This window comes from Mytilus galloprovincialis, chromosome 1 (genome assembly GCF_965363235.1).
Source record: "Mytilus galloprovincialis chromosome 1, xbMytGall1.hap1.1, whole genome shotgun sequence".
Lineage (NCBI taxonomy): Eukaryota > Metazoa > Mollusca > Bivalvia > Mytilida > Mytilidae > Mytilus > Mytilus galloprovincialis.
Window position 1 is genome coordinate 92,250,122 of NC_134838.1, and position 18,286 is coordinate 92,268,407.

The following is an 18,286-nucleotide window of genomic DNA, read 5'->3' on the forward strand; positions in this document are numbered from 1 at the left end:
TAAATTAGATGTGGCAAAAAGATATGCATGAAGGTGGTGACAAATTCGAAAGTGCTTATTGACAATTCAATCATTGTTTTATGAGTAGCTGTGGACACCTCTTAAAAATATTGCAATAGCAGGAAGCATTCTTAAAGGTTTTCAGTTAAATGCAATAACAAACTATGCATCTATAAAGGCAAACATTTCTTTGTATATCACAACATTACATACTTGTATTGTCCGTTGGACTGTTGAAATTTGTGAAGAATGTGGTCTAACAACGAATCTTGTAATGGAACTCTGTTCTGGTATAAAACATCACTTATCTAAAATAAAAATAAATTAAATACAAAGTGGAACATCGGATTGCAATAGAAAGATTTTTTTCAATTACTGAGACTATTATTGTATTACCATTTTTGTTTAAAACATAAAAAATATATAACAAGACTTTTAAACAGACATTTATAACGAAGTCTTTATTATGTCAATGGACATAGGGACAGAATAAGAAGAGGCTGGCATATTGGAGGCACCACATATCATCCCGATTTTTCATGGAGTCCGTGTTGCCTACTCTTATAATTTATAATGAAGTGTTTTAAATACTGGGGTTCGTCTTTTCGTTGTCCATTTTCGACATAATTTTGTCAATCACTTTGACTCATAATTTGTATTAATCCTTTTATGTTCCGCATCTTTTTTCCACTAAGGTGAAGACAGAGGGGGGTTGTATCCTTTAAGTGAAACGTTTTCTTTGGGACATAATTAAACAACAAGACATGCTATCTCTTTTAATCCATCATTATCAACACAAGTATTATAAACCAATAATTACGGTTATTTATGACAATCAACAAGATTTCAATCGTACCTACCAACTTCTGTGTCATTTTATATCTGGTGAAGAGTTGTCTTTTTGGCAATCATATCATATCTTTTTATTATTATATATGTTTCATCTCTAGGCTATGAATCTTATATTGAATAGTGTCAAGTTTCGTAAAGATCTACGATAATTGGGATTAAGTGTTTAAAAAGAGTCACAGACATAGTCATATATTAAGATGTATCAACCAAGCTTGTAGTCGTTATCTTTTGACAAAAGAAATTTAATTTGCTACAAAATAGCTGTTTTATCAACTATATTACCTTTCATCGATGTTAATTTTTATTTTTGTATTCCTCTTAGGTGATTCTAGTTAGATCATAGTGATCACTTGCTACCAACCTGAGCCTTTGATAATGTTTCCCTCTTATTATCTACAGATTGGAAATCTCTATAAAGTCTCTCTATATCAAGGCGATATCCAGTTTCATTTAAAGCATCATGCACCATCCTGAGTAATTTTGCTGTCTCTTTTTCCTTGAAAGGCTCTAAACCATGCAGACTGATAATGAATAATATAATATCATTTACAAACTTATTTCATTTTCGTTAGATATTTATACATAATGATATTTAACCGAACAATTGATCAATTCAATTGATTTTTTAATGAATTGTGAATAAAGAATTATACATATCTCACGTATTGAAAATCTTATGGGGTTTGTCTCCCCTTAAACAGCATTTTATTTCTGTTATTTATCTTCATTATTTAGTATCACCTTGTATAATGTCAAACAAATATAGTTGAGTAGTATGCAAGTCTTTCACAAAACGCAAAAAGTACAACATCAATCAATATCAACAACATAGAGCAGCAAAATATCTAACAAAAACATAACACTACACTAAACACAACAAGCAAGCCATGATTACTTGTATATGTAACCTCACAATACACAAATATTAAAGTCATTAGAAACCTCAAATTAAAAAAAGTAATGCATATGTTTTTTTATTACTAAATGGATAGTTTTCATTATAAAACTTATGTACATATACTTTTCTCTGAAGAAAATTTTTTTATTTGTTCATATTAAGAAGAAGTTTACTTTATTTTAATTGCTTGCTTTCAAGAAGCAATTTCCCGACATATTTTCCGTATGCAAAGTGACCTCCGTATAACCCATCTCGTAAAAATCCGGTGCTCGCAATACGGTGCTCGCAATACGCTTAAATGTCGTCCTTAAAATAAACTTATTATCTGATTGTAAATGTTAAACACGTGCTCAATATCCATGCTTTCTTGTTGTTATTGACAAACAGGTGACAATCGTTAATATTCGGCTTCAAAACACGAACTTTAATTACCTGACATATTTTCACAACAACACTGACCGATTGAAAAACAATTTGACGATTATACGAAATTTATGCGAACAAAATGATAAAATCGTGCACAGAAGACTTACTTTATGATGTTTGAATGCATTGGTTCAAGAATTGGAATAACATTATTTTTCACCGGTCACTCGTTTATTATGACTTAAAAACCATCTATTCACAAAAAATATATTGCACATAACGCTGCATAAAATTAAAAAACAAACAATAAAAATGTTAAATTAAACTTATTGATTATCTAAACATATCTTTATCATTCGTGTATTATCAGGTTTTCTTTAAAACATACAAAACAACAACAATTACATAAACACATACACCACACTCAAATTCAAATCAAACATTCAATATAATCACATAAAAACACTAAAACCAATTATTTTCACTAATCTTATTAATTATAATCTAGCAATACATAAGTAAACTGATTCCGAGCTTGTCCATAGCAGCGAACTTGACAGACCGTCGGATTTTAGATCAACGCTGCATTAAAACAATAACACTTACAGAACCGTTGGTTTTTGAAAGGGTAAGCAGTAACATTTATCACTATTATTTCAAACAGCGAACTTAAAAAAATCAATGAGAAGAAGTGCAATGACAGACAACGTGTTTCACACATGGTGCACACAGACAAGCTCGAATCAACTTACGAAGAGTTATTTTGCTGAGAAGAATTGTAGTATTTAGAATTTCCGTACCCGTCTTGAGTTTTAGTAAACCTGTAAATTAAATATGATATTGTGTTACATTGTGTTGATTTATGTATATAAGACACATGCCATATAAGCTGTATATAATGAAAAGGTATGGAAATATGGAGAAATAATCTGGTTAGTATATAATAATCTGCCTACATGTAAGTAACTATATCTATATTGGGGAACAGCAGTTTTGAAATTGACATTAAAGAATAAAATATATATACATACAAGATCGTAAGTTTTGAAATTGACATTAAAGAATAAAATATATATACATACAAGATCGTAAGTTTTGAAATTGACATTAAAGAATAAAAATATATGTGCAGAATTTGTAACTAAATTGTGATATGAATGATAAATATGACAAAACATACCGTTTACTACAAAATAAAACAAATTTTATTATTTAATTATTTTCTTAAACTAACAAACAAAATATATCGACAATTGTAATTATTTTTCAATTAAAAATCTAAAATCAATAGCATTCATAACATTTACATTGATACAATTGAACATTCAATACTTATTTAAATCGCCTACAGACTATCGCTGTAGTGTCCAATTAATTTGTATGAAAACAAGGAATTTAAAACCAAAACATACTGTTGAAAGGATAAAACATATTTTTGAAAAGATACTAAACAAAATGTAACAGATACCATTTGTTCATGTTACATATAGTACTTACAAATCTGGATAATTTCTTTTCATAGCATATTCTATAAACTTCAATATTTTTTCGTAGTTGACTTGACCAGGTATACTAGGGTCTATAAACATGGATGCAATGAGTCTAAGTGTATCTGGATGAGGTGCAGCCTGTAATATATAAAAGATAATTGCCAAAATACAAAAAAAATCTACATCAATTTAGCCAAATTAGTCTGATAGAAATTATTTGAAAATTAACTTGTTCATAATGGTTTTTATATATTTAAACACGTTATTGATGATTTAAAGATACTTAAGAAAGTGTTATTATATTGTATGTCCCAAACCGAAGATCCCATAAGTGTTTGTGAATGTTTTATTTGTGTTTGTATTTGTTTTGTTTATGGAGAATTTTGAATTGTTGTATGATCGTTGATTATCTATTGATTTTATTCAGTACTTTTCTAGCCTAATGGCGCTTTTCGTGTATTTTTGTCGTAAAGTGAGTTTCGATGGTGTTTGTCAACACAAGATTTTTTTGTATTATTGGTCGATTGACGTTTAATTATTTTTTGTCCTATCATAATATTTCTTTCATTACTTTGTAATTATGACTTTCTTCTCAATCAGAAATAATCCTTGTTCGTTGCATCAATTATCCTAGGATATTTTCAACGACTTGTACATTTCCATGTACATGATGTAATGACCATTTTATTCACGAATCGTTGTCAATATCATGGAATTGCATGCGACTGTCATAGAAGTGAGAGGTTCAGCTAGCTATAATACCAGGTTTAATCAATTATTTTTTCCAAGTCAGGAATATGACAGTTGTTATCCATTCCTTTGATGTGATTGAGCTTTTGATTTGCCATTTGATTAGAGACTTCCTTTTTGGATTTTTCACGGAGTTCAGTATTTTTGTGATTTTATTTTTTAGCCTGAACCCAAATACAATATACCTATTTTACTGTATATTTGTTTCATTGCAAGGTTTGGATAACATGCATTTTTCATGTAAAAACAATTTTTCTGCTCCTACTTACGTTTTGAGACAATAAGCTCTGATTAACTCTGTCAAACGAACACCAGCCCATAAACTGTTTATCAAATTTCGTTGCTTCAATGTAAGCGTTGTATAATCTATCTGGTTGAATGTGACTCAATTCGTCTCCAATGATTTTCACTAACAAATCTTCATCGGCTGCAGAAAACATGGCGGAATCAGATGGTAATTTGTATGTATCATATCTGTCTGTAGGTAGATATCTTTGAAGTAGGAATTCTCTTTCGCCTGATGCTCCGTAGTTCCCATTATCACTTTGTGTTTTTCTTGGAGGCATAAAATGTTGATCTGATTGGAAATTCATTTTGAAATTGTTCTCTGAATGATAACCGTTTAATGGTCGGTCACTGAGAGGTCGATCAAGGTATGAATATTTGTACTCTGTATCGTTTGCTAGCTTTGGTGATTCTCCTCTTCTTATCCAGGGTTCACTCTCAAAAACTGTGCTCATCTGATTCTTGTTCCTATTAGCTCGAATCGGTGGCAGGTTATTATATGGCGATAGTGTTTTGGAGTCTGGTCGTGTTCTATTTGCAAAAGTTGGTTTACCTTGTATGTTTGATGAAAAGTTATCCTGTAAAACAAACTTATAAGTGAAAGCTCTCAAAATGTATACACAACTTTTTAATGATGTGACCTGTAAGATCATGTTGTTTTTAGCAGGTCGGGTTTGCATCTGAACTAATTAGATCTAAAGTTCTTATCATTCACGTTTGATATATCTAGTGGTGCAATATTACATCTTTTGTGAGTTTGTTAACATGTATCTACAACTGAATGCCTTCTATTCTTTTCCATAAATGTAAGCTCTGGTATCAACAGAAACAAAGTCAACAGAATAAAAAAGGAAATCCAATCAAAATAGCTCGTTTAAATGAACTAAATACTCTGAATTTTTGTTACATCTTAACAACTAGTATGGTTTTACCCGTGTGCATTTTCTTTTCATTTCTGAAATTGTACGTTCTATTGCCTTTATTTGTAATTGCATTTGGGCCAGACAATCATCATTTCAGAATAGACATCTTACAACTGGGCACGACTGGTAAGTGTTTGAACCTATGTTATCAACCTCGTTGTTATCATATTACTAATCACAAACCAACAAATCAAATCAATAAGTAAAATATGACTACTTTCTACATGATTAATATGAGTAAAATATCTCAATATATAAAAAAAAACTAACTAATCAAGTCAATTTAAAAAAAAAGGGGTGATTATGATAACATTTAAAAGTATATTTGTTTGTGGAGTATGTTATACTTTTGTATTTCTCGTGCTATACCGAGGTGACAATTTCCATACAACAGAAGCTGATATATGTGGGTTGTAAATACGACTAGATATTCTAATCTAACATGTGGGTTTCCTACCTCTTCGTTTTCTTTATCAATCGGTGAATACTAAGAAAAACAAATACACATAAATAGTGGGAAATTTTTTTTTTTTTACCTTCATAAAGTAATTTTTGTCCTTTTTGTCTGTTACACTAATACTTTTATATTGGATTAAATGCTTTTTTCATGCACTTTCTTTATTAGCTTTTAGGATTAAAATCTCAAGATATATATACTAATCATAATTATGATTTCTTTCATCCTTGATATAAGATTGGTGATGATGTTGAACGCACCAACAACTTGTTTATACAAAACGATGAAGTGCAATAAGGTTTAGCTGATAGTCCTTCGATGAAGTCTGCTTATTTGGAATAGGTCTGTACAAAAAAGCAATCCACACACAGTTGGTCTTGGTACAACAACATATTGATGTTTAAACCATATACTAAGAATTCTACACAAATGTATATGAATAAATCTATATATATGTATAAATATATCCCTATTAAAACCAACTCTAATGACTAATGACTATTAATCTAACTATCAAGTTTTATCCGTTTTGCTCTTGTCAATTTTTGTAAACACATAACTCCATTCTACTGTGAAAGTTCATATCTGTTAGAATTATAATATTCAAACTTTACCAAAAACATTGTATAACAATAAGAACAAATGGTATGGCAAAGTTTATAACTCTCAAGCAGAAACCAATTGACAAAGAATCAACGATAGATCACCGTTAGTAATTTGACAATGAACAAAACTGATATCGCAAAGCAAGCTCTTTAAGCCCCAGAAATTACAAATGTAAAACAATTCAAACGAGAAAAAATAGCAACTAAAGAAGGTAAAGAAACAATGAACGAAATACAAAAAATGATATAAAACAACAAACGCCGATTATTGAATTACTAGAGAACAGTGTGTTATATCAACCTTACTCCCAAAACGCCAAACGTTTCAAAACATTATTAATGACACCCAGGGAAAGATGCCCTTTCGGTGAAATTGTAATAGTTAAACACTATGATCCTATCCGGGACATAAATCTGTTTTCGCCGCAATATTACTAGATGATTAGTTGTCATTTATACATCGAATAATCCTTTCTAGACTTTAAAACATTCGGAGTACCGTATCAAACAACATTTCCTTAATCGAAAAAAAAAACCAACACAATTTCAAAAAGTTTGACCTGAATTATCGCAAACGGTGTATAGTCCAAAGACGCGATTTTCAACTGATTAAAATAGCAATGCATAACTGTTACGAGGCGCAAAAATGAGTAATATCTTATTCATAAATTGTATAAGTAAGTGATAGCAGCTCTTCTATGTATTCGGTTAAAATGGAAGTTTGTCTTATTTAAATGGAAAGGTAAGATAAAAAAAAGAAAGCCTTACTTGTAGGAAAACAGATGGTACTAATCGCAAATGAAAGAATGTAGCTTCTTAAATATATAAACGTAAACAGTACCATAACCCATTGCAATAGAACTATAAGTATGATTTATGGCGCCAAACCTCTCAATAACCCCCAAGACTTCGGGCAACACAACACACCGAGAAAGGTATGTGTATGCATAGGAAAGAGAAACAAAAGCAATCTTGGTTATTGAAGTTAAACATATATTGTTTTATGTCACAGTAATATCATGACATAATGCAAAGTTGGCTAAATGCTTTTTTCTATTTGAAATTTCAAAATGAAAATAGATATTGGTCTTGTTGCTCTATGGCATGTAAAACATAAAGATTTATAGAATAAACTGTCCACACTCATGCACCTAAAGAGAATAAGTCATTTCTATTACAAATCACACCACCAAGTGCATAAATAAAATAGACAGTGAATTAAAGGTAGCAGTTTTATGTAGGAAATGATTTCAGGTTGGAAGAAGATAGGAGGACTGTACTTACCAGGCGCATTAATGGCCGAAATAATCTCTAAAGAAAACAAAATATCGCTGTCATGAAAGCAAGTAATTTCAGAAAGGAAAATGAAGGGCGTTTAAGAGCAATTATCTGTTAATCTTTTAAAGAAAATTATCATTAAAATTTTAAAAACTAACTACATCTGAAATAAGCTAACAGCATATTAGTATAATTTTTTTTTCATTTTATTTACTTGAAGATAATAAAGTAAGGTGTGCTCTTTCCCTTGGTATGGACCTCTACTTAGGTTAAAGTTGTTAAAGTTGAATTTAAAAGTTTCAGTTCTATTATGGAACATTGATTATAAAAAGAAACATTGGAGCATTTAAATAAATTTAAAAATATTATTTCATACAGGTTTTAGATAGTCGTGTAATATCATAAAACAAGTGAAATTTTACCCTTTAGTAAACATATTTGTCTCACGTTAGAACAATATCAGGTATCGTTTTAAAAGAATTATTTTTATTCGTTATTGTCTATATAAGGCACAGATCAAACGTCTTCGTCTCTAATTTTATAAAAATGAAATATTGTCATTATCTTGTTCATTGGTCTAAAACAATGATATTCCTTAAAGAATGTCATTTAGTTCCACAGTATTTCAAATGTTTCTTTTCAGCTAAGATATCATTGGTCAGTGCCCTAAAAAAAACTGTAAAATTGGCAAACTGATGTATGTACTTTCACGAATTCTTATACAGACAAAATAGTTCTTTTTCAGAGTTTTACCGAAATAATGAGTAATTAACATTTACACTTTATATAGTTGGTGCGTAGCTCTTGAAAATGGTTAATTTTGTGGTATTTATTGGTGTCTTTAAAATAAATAGGCTAGTACTCACACATACAGTTAACATAAAGCATCGAGTTTTTTTTTCATTATATGAGTTATGTGGCCGAATTTCCATGTCAATGAAGTTATTCAAAATAGTCGTTAATTCATTAGATACTATTTTAAGTAAGGACTTAATACGTTGAAATTCAGAACGTTTTTGTCATTAGTTAAATTTGTTACTGACAATATGGACAAATCGTTTATATTATCAAACAAATACCTTGTGTTAGGTATTGTGTCAAGAAAGCTTCATTAGTTTAATACGGAAACACTTGTTATGGTAAAAAAGTAACATGTTATATGTTTTATGTCAGAAAGCCAGTATGTTAGTTGCATACAATTATGTTCACATGAATGTGTTCTATCTATATTTGTTTTAATATCGGGTAATATTTAAAGAATGGATTTTTTGTCGCGATACATGCAACTCATGCTTTATTAAACGTTCTCTGTACATACCACGTTGTGTCTAAAGTATTGCAGTTCTTTCTGCCTCTAACATAAAACATTTTCAATTCCATAAGTGCGTTGACAAAAGCATTAAAATGACAATGCATGAATAATTTCTCTGGTAATCATTTGCTTGTTGCTATGTGTAATTTAAGATGTATTATTGAAATTAAAACAGACATTAATGTTTTGAAATCATTCATTTTTCTTTTGATATTCAAAATTTTTTTTCCCTCATTTTTACGCAGAATACAACGACAAAATGATAACCGGAAGCAATAGTGCTGAATGAACATGATTTTATCGGTTGCTACCATCAGTGCTTGAGTGTATCATTTGCAGAAAAGGGGTGATTTTGCGATATATTGTGCAAACTGTGTTTATTCATCTACCATGCTATAAACTTGCATTGTCTCTCATTTTTCATTTTTGAACTGTATTTACAGTTTTACAACCAAATACATTAAGGGAAAACATTTTGAAAACTACGTGAATTGTTAATGACGTCTTGAAAAATAAACATTCAAGCAATGGCGAACCATTATGTGCAAACAATTCCGATAAAAAGGCGAATTTTTATACAATAAAAGAACGAATGTCTTGTTCTTATTCACTTTTTATTTTTTTCAGTCAAATAATGAAAATATAGCAGACGTTTAACGAGTATATATATGGCATCGATGAAATCCACCCAGACATACAGAAGCTGATACATGAAGCCTGTAAACTATAAAGACAAGATAATCTACGTCTAGCACGTGGTTTGCCTACCTCTCCGTATTCTATGTTGTTTGATCCAGGCTAAGAAAAATAAGTATACATATAATCATATGAAGATTGTGGATCTCGAGTTCTATACACTCTAATCATTACTTTTTATGAATGAACATGAAATCTTTAAAGTTTAAATTAAAGTATAATAACAGAATGTATAATAAAAATCCAGTACAAAGTATACATACGACTACTGGTTTCAGTTTCTGAAGACTAAAAGTCTTGGGGACCAAACAGGATTTGTATAACTGTATTCGTGTTTTGGATTTTTTGTATGCGACTAGATAAAATTGGAACTTGAACGATGAACTATGGCTTTGTATGTACCTTTGAATTCAGCATGATTATTATTACTTATTCATGTACAAACATATTCAGATCACTGATAGTTAGTAGACTTACTCTTTGTGCACTGAAATATCCTTTAGTTCCTTCAGCAAGTAATCTAGGGTCTATCTTAGTAGGGTTTTCTGCTATGTTCTGTATTGGAGGTACTCTAGGTCCATACCCGCCAGGAGAATTCTGTCGATCTTCCCTGTAAACAGTGCCACTAAGTTACTCAAGTAAATAGACCTAACTTGCTTATAAGAATTTTAAAGGGAAGATTAAACAGAATAGTTTGTATTTTAAGCCTTAAGCGCTTACAACTTATTTACTTTTATATATTTATACACACTTTAATTATAATCGTGAAATTAAATGCTAAACCTGAGTGGTTTGAAAATAGATTAATGAAAGTATGTTAATATGGTGGAAAAGAACTGGTGATCCACATATTTAACTTTTTAATCAAGGACATTAAATATATTCCAACAAACCATGACAAAATAAACATGTCCAATAAACCAGTACCAATTGTGTTTAATGATTCAAAACAGATTAGGAAAAACCAAAAACACTTTCATGGCGTTTAAACATTCAACAAAGTGTTTTGTCTTCACTTTTTCCAATTATCAATGATATTTAACCGTTAGCAGCTGAATAATAATAAACAATTCCTACATGTACAAGTGAAAGAATTTTAAGTTTTGAGGTATATATACCTGACACCTCACAAACATAACATGGCATCGATAAATTTGGAGTATCGAATAACGTCTCGACCTTTTTCTAAAATTGTTAATCGGAAGATACCGATTGCGACACCTTGTTGATAAATAATATATGATGGTCTTGAAGTATAGATTTTAGGTACCGACGTTATTTCTCATCTTACTTTCTTTTATTTGTCTCTGTAAATATTAATATTTACTGTTTGGTCCAATTTCGTAAATATTCGTTTGTCGTGGCTCGGTACTTATGCATCACGCCAATGTGTTGTGCTGTGATCAATTTTTGTCGTCTTATCTTTCATTTGTACTTGTGTGTTTTGTCAATATGCCATTGGGATTTTCTTTGTTGACACATTTCTTTGTTTTTTAGTGATTACGATAATAACAAATCATTGGCTGTTGTACCCCTATTTTTGCTATTTTTGCCTTTTATGTCTGTTTGATTTGTTCACATATTGTCAATATAATGAATCTTTATTATTTTTTTTTTGTTTGTTATAGTTTGACTTTTCATAAAACAAATAAGTAGATATGGTATGATGGTCAATGAGACCACTATTTTTCACAGGACCAAAAATAATGTGTAAACAACTGTGAACTCACATTGTATTTAAGTTTTCTATAACTGGAACCCGTTTGCTTCCTATTATTTTGATACCAATCTGTGGTGTATGGTTTGTGGCAAATGGAGCTGTTGTCGTAGTGAGATTGTTAGCACGCATAAAATCATATTCCATCCGCTCACTCTGAAAAAATATAAACGTGTTAAAGGTGAGTACAGTGTAAATGTGGATAAAGTGTTTCCATCTGATATCAAGTCTTCTCAATCTGGTGTTACATTTTTGAATACAAGAACATATAGCAAGTGTATAATGTATTACATTAGCTTATAAGCTTATTTGAAAAAAAAACAACATAAGTTTAAGGAGTGGGCGATGGCAATTGGTTTACAATTAACTGGTTTTGGAATAACATCAGAGAGGTCGTTGCATGGGCACAATAGCTATATAAATACTAGTAGTAAGAAACAGAGAAGAAATAAAATTCCTCTGGTTTTACTCTGTGTTTTAGAAAGCTACTACAGGTGTAACAGCGGGTATTCTACAATAAACACGTGCAATAGTTGCACTATAAAAAGTTAAATGCGTATAAATCAACATTTATTGCATGACTTTCTCTTACTACCAGTTTTTTATTGCCCCTTTTATTGAGTTTCTTCTTACTTTTATACCCAACATAGTAAATAGTGTAGAATTCTGAATAATAGTATAATTTTAACTGGTATAAATTGTCAAAAGGATTATCCCGACGGTACTGGCGCTAACTTCAGCTAATTATCTAAAGAAATGTACAAATTTTTCATATTATTCATTGAAAATGTATTTAGTCACTATTGAATTACTTCAGTGTGGATTTAGTTTGAACAAATAATTAAGGGGCGCATAGAGTCGGAAGGGGAGGGGCAAGGAAGGCATTCCACTTTCAAAAGTTGTCTAAACCATGCTCTCCCCCAAACACACTGATACAACTATTAGACTATAGAAAATGTGTTTTTTGCTTGTCACTTATCAGTTTACGTCACTTTTTAACCTAAAAAGAAGGTCTTCCTAGTATGAAGTCGATGATATTCAAACTTTTTCCCACGGAGAGTGCTTGTACCACGAAGGGAATATAACTGACATTTTCAATGTTATACTTTTTTTATATATATTTTTGACACGGCCTCAGTTGGAGTTTGTTATAGTACATGTCTTATTTTGTTACTGTATATTAACAATTAAATAAAATCATTTGTCATATTTAACATGTGATCGTTATCCATTTATTCATGTTTTGATCAACCTGGTCCTTGAACTTCAACGAGTACAATTTTGCTGACGGCTTCCTTTATAAAGAATAGAAAAATGGTCTCTATTGAAACTTGATGATCTGATGAACTGTTCCTGCCAGCTAATGGGTCGTATTTAGTAATATGTATAAGTCACACAAAAAGAGGAAAGGATAGCACGAGTGTGACTACGATAAATGGAATTCGGCATTGACGCAAATATTCCGTAACGGACAGGAGGTAGTCCAAGTTAAAAAGAGGAATAAAGGAGTATATAAAATCAAATGTACATAAAAAAAGCCTTAAATTTCGGTACAGAGAATCTTCAAAGATGACTTCAATACTAGCAAGAAAAATCAAAAAACAATTATCAACCAATTAAACAAGAATAGAAACAGAAACATAACAAAACGAAAATCAACAACCAGAACTTGAACTTCTAAAGTAATTGACTTTCGCAAACAAATATCTTATCTGATTCCTAAGGGATGAGAACATGTATTCTATGCTTATTTTAAACATGCAAGGTGGTAGTTTATCAAAATCCAGTCGTTCTTTTTTCAGATATGAAATAAAATTGACATTGGGACGTTTTGAATTTTATGACAGCGTGAGACCAAGTTCAAGACCACATCTCAATTCAAATTAATAAATCCTTGGAAAAAACAAACGTTTCATAATAGTTTGGTATGTCATTTATTAAAACTTAGAAATAAAGCAGGCTTTAGTACGTCTAACTAGTTTTGATACAGCTAATGTTGTTACAAATACTGAGGAAGTACAAACGTATCCGAGTAAATTTTTATGTCAATTTATTTAACATATAAACGATAAATATTGCAATATGTCGACAAAGGTTATTAAATGATTTATCATATTTTAGTTAGTAAATATTTAATCTAAAGAAATTAATATTTAGTTCTGTTGTTATGTACTTACTATTCTTTGACAAGCATTTATATAAGTTACTTGAGATGTTATCAATGCAAGGGAGTGATACTATCAAAGAAAACTCAGAGATTTTTTTTTAATGTTCAAATATTTCTTGCAATTTGAAATAAGCATAGTCTTGTATGATTTTAAATCTTAGTTTATTGTGTATATTTCGGAGTTTAGTATGATGTCCATTATCACTTAACTATATAGTATATATTTTTGTTTATGGGACAGCTGAAGTACGCCTCCGGGTGCGGATGAGTGGTTTTCTTGCTGTATTGAAGACCCTTTGGTGGCCTTCGACTGTTGTTTAATCTTTGGTCGGGTTGTTGTCTCTTTGACGCATTCCACATTTCCACTCTCAATTTTATATTATTACATTGTTTTCCTTTGAAATATAGTCACTTAAAGTTAATACTCGTTTAGTCTTGAAATTTGTCTGCGGCCTGTTTGATTGTACCTTTGTCGTAACCTACCTACATCGATAATAAATATCAACGGTATCAAGCTTATGGTTTTATACACAAGACGCGCGTTTCGTCTACATAAGACCCATCAGTGACGCTCAGATCAAAATAGTTAGAAAGCCAAACAATAATAAAGTTGAAAAGCATTGAGGACCCAAAATTCTAAAAACTTTTACCAAATACGGCTTAGGTAATCTCTGCCTGGGATAAGAAATAAGAATTATTGCGAATGATTCATACTTTTGCGAACATTTAATTGATAAAAATGACCATATAATTGATATTCATGTCAACACCGAAGAAGTTCACGTGTCTGAAATTGATTAAGTCGCCACAAATATGAATGTCGAAGGTGACTGGGATAACAGTTCTGAACAATTAATGATGTAAGTCCTGTTTTTATGCCCCACCTACGATAGTAGAGGGGCATTATGTTTTCTGGTCTGTGCGTCCGTTCGTCCGTTCGTTCGTCCGTCTGTCCCGCTTCAGGTTAAAGTTTTTGGTCAAGGTAGTTTTTGATGAAGTTGAAGTCCAATCGACTTCAAACTTAGTATACATGTTCCCTATGATATGATCTTTTCAATTTTAATGCCAAATTAGAGGGTTTACCCTAATTTCACGGTCCACTGAACATAGAAAATGATAGTGCGAGTGGGGCATTCGTGTACTGGGGACACATTCTTGTTGTACTAGTTTTAATATTTCATTCTTTTAACCAATTCTGCACAACACAGAAATAACAGATTGCAGTCGAATCGTTGTTTTCGCAAACACGTTTGACTTCGTTTAAAAAATTGTAACCATACGAGCTTGCCATTTCCTTAGGGCCGGCCTTAGTTCATCACACACCTTGGTGTGGTTTGTGTTGCTCAATCTGAGGTTTTCTGAGTGTTGTTTTGAAGACTGTTATTTGTCTTTTTACTTTTTTTTCATTTTTCATGGTTGTATCTTGTATTCGATTTGTCTTTCAATTGCCTACTGTAACGTATTGCTTCTTTTAAAAGGGGACATGTTATCATTAAATCATATATTCAGAATCACCATACATCCGTTTCAAAGTCGGTGACGTTTTGATAACGCTCACAATTATATACATTGCATTGGCAATTGAGATTTTGACAACGTAGAGGTACATCCACCTGTTCTATCCTTCAATATCATTATATCAAATCAACAACCTTACGACTTCAATACTTGTACTTATGCACCCCCAATAAAAATGCCATTCAAAACCAATATTTAACTGAAGTATTTAATAAATAAGAATTGTCAAAACCCAACTATTTAAATCGACCATTTTAAAGGATTTTATTTAAATTCATATGGTATATCGCTTCCTTGTTGTCATTGGCTACCTATGTTGATCAATGTCAAAGTGCGGTATGGTTTAAATCGAATTCTTACAAAACTTTTAAATAGTCATTCCTACATATTTATTTCATAAATTTAAATTGTTTGTTTACTGTAGCTTATAATTACCATTAACGTATTAGTTTTCAATTTCACCTCTGAATTTTGATCAATTGCATATGGGACAAACTATCTTGTTCTTCTGTTAAAAACAAGCCAGGCTGTTTAAATGGAAACCAGACAGTTGATGGTACCTAAACAAATATTGTCAATGGAAAAAGATAGGTTGACTACCAAATAAAAACAATGACTTATTCTACACTATTGCTAAAGATATACGCCACGTTCACAAAACAGTATAAATGAAATCTATAGAATGATCAACCCCTAAAAAAAGTTAACTCAGATTCTCTGAAGAATGGTAACGTGCCATGAATCAGGAATACAGGACTGTTTTTGTTCATGAATATTTTGAGGTACATCCACCTGTTCAACATATCAAGTTTAAGATGGAAGTCGTTCTATTTATTTAACATTAGTATATACATTTCAAAATACATATTAAAATTCTATAAATTAAAACTGTATGGCAAGATTCTTAAGATTAATTCAGAATAGTTTGTTTTGTTTCCTTCAAAAGAAAATTTGAACGTAAACGAAATCCGAAAACCATTTGAACCAAGGGCATCTTTCAACGTCAATAATTAGGAAAGCTTTCTAGCAAAATTCATCATAAATCTCGATGATTGAATATACTATCTATCACCTTTTACGTCATAAATCAAATAACCCTAAATTGCAGATACAAAAAAACGAATAAATTATCTTCACAAAAGAATATTATGTCAAGAATACTTAAATTATCTTTAGAAAAAAAAGTTTTGCACAACACTTTCCACAAAATGCTAAATGCAGCATGACGCAAAAAGCGAACAAAAACCTCAAAGACAAAGTACTGGATAACTCTGTGCTTGTTCAATACATTTAGTACAAAAAGGTTGGTGAACCAATCAAAGGAATATTAGATCAAGCTGAAAAAATGTATAATTTACTGATATAAACTATTGATAAACAAAATTTTCATATTGAAGGTTGTGTTTTTACGTTTATCAGATAACAACACTAGCATACTTTAGAGCGGGAAGAAGACCAGTCACATTGATCTGTAAAGTTGGTTGTACTCTGGGCGTGCACTAGATCCAACAGAAGAACAAGCAATTTAGGATATAAACCATACTTTAAATGTTGCTTGATGTAATACTTTCTTTCACTTAAAACTCTGATATTCGCCTCAGATATTTAAAAAAAAGACTTGTTTAAGAGACAAGGCTTATAATTTTGTACGCCAGACTCGCGTTCCGTCTTCACAAGGCTCATCAGCCATTTCCACCATGTACTGTAGACTTTTCTAAATTACATACACTGTTGATTCAGAGAATGCTTCTTGAACGATCTGACGTGTAACTTTTCTGGCGAATATTAGATAATTAAATTTTGACACTAGTCTTTCGTTTGTAGTTCTATCTACAACAGTTTCTCTGTCACTTGGACACTTCTCAGATCATGGTTTATGGAAAATTTTGGATTGTAACTCCTTAGTATTGCTAGGTTTTCGTTCAACTTTAAAAAAGATCTACAAAAAGTTCTAAAGAACAGGAAACAATTTTAGGAGATAGCATAAACATGGAAAAGTTCGCAGCAATGGATAAATTGTGTCTCCTCTTTCTTCGATGATTAGACAATACTGAAAATATTGAGGCCAAATAAAAATATATGTGTGGTTCCAGTAACCCTACCGTCCCTATTTTTTCGGCTTAAAAATAGCCTACCCTAAAGATTTTATTGTCATTTTTCATTAAGCACTGTTAAAGTCAGAATGTTGCTCCCATAGACTCAATGTAAAAAAAAAACAACATGAAATAAAAAAAAATCCCTACCTACCTACCCTAACTTTTTTTTCAGATGTAACTGGAACCACACATACTTTTTTATTTGGCCTGATGCTAATGGGTTAAGTGAAAAAAAAAGATAAGCGTACATATACGATACCAAAGCGACATTCAAACTCACAAGTCGAAAATAAACTAAAATGCCTTGACAAAACACTATATATAGAAATATTCATTTAACTTCTCGAAGTTCGTATTTTAAATCTGGCATATGTACATTGTCTTTCTGACATATACCCCAGTATGAACATAGATTAATCAAGGGATATTTAATCCATAATACCACATACAACTCCGTTTATAGTTTGAATCAAGCTTATTCATTAGAGCCAAATGATATCTGATCTTGATCTGAAGGAACGTTACAAGGGTTAATATGAGATCAGAATTGTCAAAATAAAGCCAAGGTCGTATTGATGATGTTTGTGACATACACGTTTTCTAAACCTATACTAATTTATGCATACCGGTGATATTTGATAATTTGAAATGTGGGTACAAGTCAATGAGTCAGCAACTCAACCACAATTACATCAAAAGACACCTAGAGAGCAACATGTAAAGTCTTCAACAAAAAAACTTGTGATAATACAAAATTGCGCCTTTTACTGACAACACAACTAAAAATAACACGTATTAATCGAACCGGACGCGACTGCTATTTGAAGGACTTTTTGGCAGTAGTCTTGCCATGCATGAGGCATTTTGCTTTTCCTT

The 18,286-nt window shown here is 31.1% G+C and overlaps 1 protein-coding gene across 36 annotated transcripts in view; it reads right to left on the bottom strand.

The window, feature by feature from the left end:
- Positions 1-18,286, bottom strand: part of LOC143044681 (uncharacterized) — a 78,227-nt gene that overhangs the window by 9,705 nt on the left and 50,236 nt on the right. For 28 of the 36 annotated variants that reach the window (XM_076216766.1, XM_076216749.1, XM_076216872.1 and 25 more), the window contains 10 exons: positions 11,643-11,785; positions 10,390-10,522; positions 9,985-10,014; positions 7,911-7,937; positions 6,022-6,051; positions 4,626-5,219; positions 3,614-3,744; positions 2,869-2,937; positions 1,214-1,373; positions 214-308 (listed from right to left, as the gene is read on the bottom strand). In XM_076216766.1, the coding sequence (XP_076072881.1) occupies positions 214-308; positions 1,214-1,373; positions 2,869-2,937; positions 3,614-3,744; positions 4,626-5,219; positions 6,022-6,051; positions 7,911-7,937; positions 9,985-10,014; positions 10,390-10,522; positions 11,643-11,785 (1,412 nt within the window). Of the gene's footprint in view, positions 1-213; positions 309-1,213; positions 1,374-2,868; positions 2,938-3,613; positions 3,745-4,625; positions 5,220-6,021; positions 6,052-7,910; positions 7,938-9,222; positions 9,259-9,984; positions 10,015-10,389; positions 10,523-11,642; positions 11,786-18,286 lie in introns of all 36 variants that reach the window. The other 8 variants (XM_076216808.1, XM_076216799.1, XM_076216775.1 and 5 more) reach the window with 8 other exon arrangements.